Genomic DNA, 4,819 nt, shown 5'->3' with positions numbered 1-4,819 from the left:
ACGTGGTGGAACCTAGCGCACGCACAGCTAGCAACAAGCATGATCACTTCAAAGACCATTCCATTCCGGCATGCAGGGCAAGAGCTCGCCAATACCATCGATCACAACGGATGATCGATGGACAGGCCGCAAAGTTGATCATATTGCATGGATCGGAGTTGGAGGGTTTATGTGGGGCTAGCTATCCTAATGAGTGGGTTCCACTTCATTGGAGACCCCCTTTTTTACGGTGGCGAGTTTTCAGGCGCAAAACCAGTACTAGCAGCTAGCAGTGAGATTTCGCAAAAGCTACATGTTAACAGAAAAAAAAAGGTTCTATTATTTACGGGTAAAAGGAAAAAGCGTGAAAGTACCTGTCACCACAAAGTTTCTTTTGTGTTTTATGTTTTTTTTTTTTTTTTTTTTAATTTCCCGGGGGTTGTTAACTATAATGTTAAGTGCAACCCTCATTCTGTATGGTCGAAGAATCGAAGCCAATCCCTGAGCTTGGACAATGGAAATACGACAGCTTGTGGGAAGATACGACACCGTTCTAGCTTACCTTTTTTTGTGTGCAACGAGAGAGAGAGAGAGAGTACTTTAAATAGGAAAATAAAAAAAGGTTAAAATAGATTATGTTAGAGGTACGTACAAATACAATGCAATCCCTCTCAATAAATTGCAACTAAAAGAAATCGCACGAGCTAGAGAAAATATCGAAGACTATATAACGAACAAGATTGGAAAAGATAGAACCATTTGCCTTCTTTATCTGTACAGGGGAGGGAGGACATACATTTCTCTCTGCGACGAGCATTAATTAGTGAAAGTACAAAGCAAACCAACAAACCCAAACAATCAAAGCAAATAAAGGAAAACAAAAAGATACAAACTCGGAGTGGGATCAACTAATACATTGGTCTTTGTGTGTGTCCAAAAAAGAGGAGCTAGGTAGACTGATCACATGCAAACACTACTACTCCTCTTCCTCTACCTTCCTTTCTGCTATGTAAATCAAAACCGATATATATTTCCTTCCTTTCTTTCTTTTTTTGAGATGCTCAAATTGAAGAAAGATAGAACGTACGTATCAGAGCCACAGAGCCCCCGCCTCTTTGAGAAGAGGCACAAGAGAACCGTTGATATGGGAGGCCATGACTCTGTCCATTGCCCCAACAAGTTTCCCGCCGATGAAAACCACCGGGACGGCCGAGGAGTTGCCCAAGAGTCTCATTAGAGCCCTCTCCATATCTTTGCCTCTAGGGTCCTCGTCCAGCTCGTGCACAGTCGGGTTCACCCCCATTCCACAGAAGAGCCTCTTTATGGCATGGCACATGCAACATGTGCTCATGCTAAAGATGACCACCGCGTTCTCTGACGCCAACCTCTCTATGCGCTCCAGTGGATCACCCACGTTGGCACTCCTTGTTGGCATGTAGGAACCCCACGACTCGGTCTGGTAATGCATTTTAATCGTATCTAAGAGAATGAGAAGGTTGATACTTGGTAGGGAAAGAAAGCTAAGCTAGGATGTTGGAGAAGTTGGAAGCTAGCAACTGTCAAGCAATGCGAACAATGGAACGAAGAGACGAATGAGCAAGGGAGCAAGTGATCATTGAGATGTTTGTTCCGACGATTGTTGGAAGCTAGGAAGGCTCGGTATTTATAGAAGCGAGTTAAGGAGAGTAGAGTTAGAAGTTAGGGAGCGTGAGGATCAGGTTGAATTAAATATTATTCTCCACTTGAAGGTTAGCTTTGTAAATAAAAAAGTAAGGTCTGTGGTAGTCGTCAGACCATGCAGGGAAGAGAGAGAGAGAGAGAGAGAGACATGTTCACTGTGGGTGCTTGTAATCTCACTGCAAGAGCTGAATAGTGTTACTCTAATTGAGGAAATTAATTAAGGGAGAGACAGGAATCACAGGCTTTTTCAGAAGGGGGTTGTTGGTTAATAGACGGCTGTTTACGTCCTTGCTGTCGGCCCTACACGATCAAAAAGTAATGAACGTGGCCATCACGAACCTTTGTTCCTTTTTTTTTTTGACGTGACCTTCATGCGCATTTTCAGCCTCTTCCTTTTGGACCCTTCAGCCTGACTTAACTATAAATTAATCTCCCCTTAAGTTCGAAATATATATATATATATATATTTAACCAAAGTCTCTTTATTTTTCTCTTGTATTTTTAGTATTTTACTTTAAATAAAATAAAAAGTCTCTCACTTCGATCAGGTGGCGAAGAACATGATGGAAGTGGTTCCATGCCTTTCGTGTAGGCCAGCAGTTGAGACTGACGAATATTCTGAACGGTCCTGATGATATTTTCGTAGTTTCTCGTATAGTACTTTAGGTTGGGCCGGTTTCTTTTTTCCTAGCACAGGAAACAAATATCGTTTCAACTTTCTTTCATATATAGCGTAGACAGAATATCTAACGGCATCAAGGATATTCAATTTAGAAGAATTGAGGTCCATTGATTCAAAGAAACTCATCAATTTTTTCCCTGCGCATGCAGACATTTAGACTACATTTCGATTTTGAATTGAATTGGATTTTTTATAAATAATAATAAATTAAAAATATAGGATGAATTTTATAAAATTTATTTAATATGAATTTAAATATATTTTGATATTAATATGAGTTTTTAGATGTATTTATAAAAAATTAAAAAATATTATAAATTTCACTCGTAAATAAGTATTGAATTGAAAAAAATGTTGAGTCTCACGTATAAATAAGTTTTGAGTTAAGATAAGTTTAATATTTGAGAATTGAACGTTTGAATGTTAGATTTAATTTAATATTAGACTGAACTGAATTAAATTCAGATAAATTTAACAACCAAACGAGACTTAGAGTCCATAATTTAATAGATGTTCATTTATTATTATCGTCAATTCTCAGGAAATATGTTCTCTCTTTTAAGTTTTAACCATAAAGATCGTAAATATTTTGCGAGGGGCCGGGAAGGAGAGAGGTTTTATGGGAAGGGAGAGAGGAGAGAACAAGATAACATAACAGATAGGACTCTGGCCGCCAGGCTATATATATATATATAGGAAAAAAATGCTATATAAGTTGGGTCTGTGATCAAGCTTTGGCTGGCTCGAGTTTGAATACCCAAATTTAAGATGGGATATACTTTTTATGGGTGAGATCATCAAACGCGCGCATTGCCTACTTTCCATATTTTTTTTGAAAGAGTCTAAGGTCACATGTCCTGCCTACTTTCCATATAGATCATAGAAATAGCAGCTAGAAACAGATGGATATACTAGAAACCACGTATCAGCTTGTCTCATCTGTCCTGCAATTTTCTAATTAAACACTATTTCTCCTGCGCGCCAGAAACCATTGATACAGTACAGGATTAGTCATGTCAGTAAAAGAATTCGGTATTCTTTCAAGTTTCACCATAATTATTAATTATAAAATAAAACATCCAAGTGTTTTAATGGTTCTGATCATTTGATAACTCCTTATATATATATATATATAACTTTGAATATTAAAATATTCTAATGTATAAAAATAAAATTATTATTTATTTATGTTCATCATTTATTATGAAATTTAAATTATATTAAAAATTTAAATTAATTAGATAATTTTTTTTCTTAAAAATGTACAGTAAAATTTTATTATTTATTTAATGATAAAAAATTAGTATTTTAATTATCTATTTTATGTTAGTTTAAATCAATATTTAAACTTATATCGTTAGATTAAATCTAAAAATTAAAGATGAAGAGTTGTAATTTAAAACCTATAAACCAATATTTTTCCCCACCTTTCATTTCTCCCTCTATTTCATTCCCCACGCACAATTGTGGTATTACGTCGCACATTGACATTCACACAGGCGAACCTAAAAAGAAACAAAAAAACAAAACAAACGTGAAAAAAAAAAAGAAAAAAAACCTCTTTACTGTTCATAACAGTAATGAACAGTATAGGAATATGCGAAAAAAAACCATACAGCTTATTTACTGTTCATTATTGTTGATTAATAGTAATAGGATAGCCTCTTTTAAGATATCGACAAATATATATATATATATATAAATTGAAGTTAATTTTAAGTGTATGATAGAATATTTATATTTTAATTATCTATTTTATGTTAGTTTAAATCAATATTTAAACTTCTACCGTTAAATTAAATCTGAAAATTAAAAATGATATATCACTTTTAGTATTACTCTATAAAAGTCTAAATAACTTAAATAAAAATCTAAAAAATACTTATCACACAAATTTGATCCAATCAATTCAATTATATATACTTGCTTTTACAAATTCTAATATAATCACTAAAAATTCAAGAATTATAAATAACAATTACATAACAATCCGACTATAAAGCAAGCATTTGATAGAAGTAATAATTTATTTTACTCTTTAGATGAATACAAAAAAAAGTCTATTTAAAGAGAAAGAGATAATATAAACACTTGCAGAAAAAAACATGCGAAAAAAAAAAAAATTTTACACTGTTCATTATTGTTGATGAACGGTGTGAAGTGCATCTACACTGTTTATTACTGTTGATGAACAGTAACATCAACAGTAATAAACAGTACATGCATAGCCACTTTTAAGTATATCGCAAGGCGCAGATATATATATATATATATATATATATATATATATATATATATATATATAGCTGATGATCAGTCTGGCTAGCTAACGACGTGCCTTAATTTCATGGCCTGATAGTAATGCCTGCGCGCGCGCTGTGCATGCACTATGCAGGCCACAATATTGAGATGATCGAGGTTAATTCATCGAACGAGCTGATCGTGATCTAATCTCTATTTGTTTAATCCAAAAGGTTG

General features: G+C 34.3%; 1 protein-coding gene across 1 annotated transcript; it reads right to left on the bottom strand.

Moving 5' to 3' along the window:
* Positions 1-681: 681 nt before the first annotated feature.
* Positions 682-1,649, bottom strand: LOC118347954 (glutaredoxin-C1-like). The gene has a single exon (XM_035688548.1). It carries the CDS (start codon positions 1,445-1,447, stop codon positions 1,070-1,072), a length of 378 nt encoding a protein of 125 aa, XP_035544441.1. The 5' UTR covers positions 1,448-1,649; the 3' UTR covers positions 682-1,069.
* Between the last annotated feature and the right edge of the window lie 3,170 nt (positions 1,650-4,819).

This window comes from Juglans regia, chromosome 1 (assembly GCF_001411555.2).
Source record: "Juglans regia cultivar Chandler chromosome 1, Walnut 2.0, whole genome shotgun sequence".
Classification (NCBI taxonomy): domain Eukaryota; kingdom Viridiplantae; phylum Streptophyta; class Magnoliopsida; order Fagales; family Juglandaceae; genus Juglans; species Juglans regia.
The sequence above is the reverse complement of the archived record's forward strand: the minus strand, read 5'-3'. Positions and strand labels throughout refer to the sequence as shown.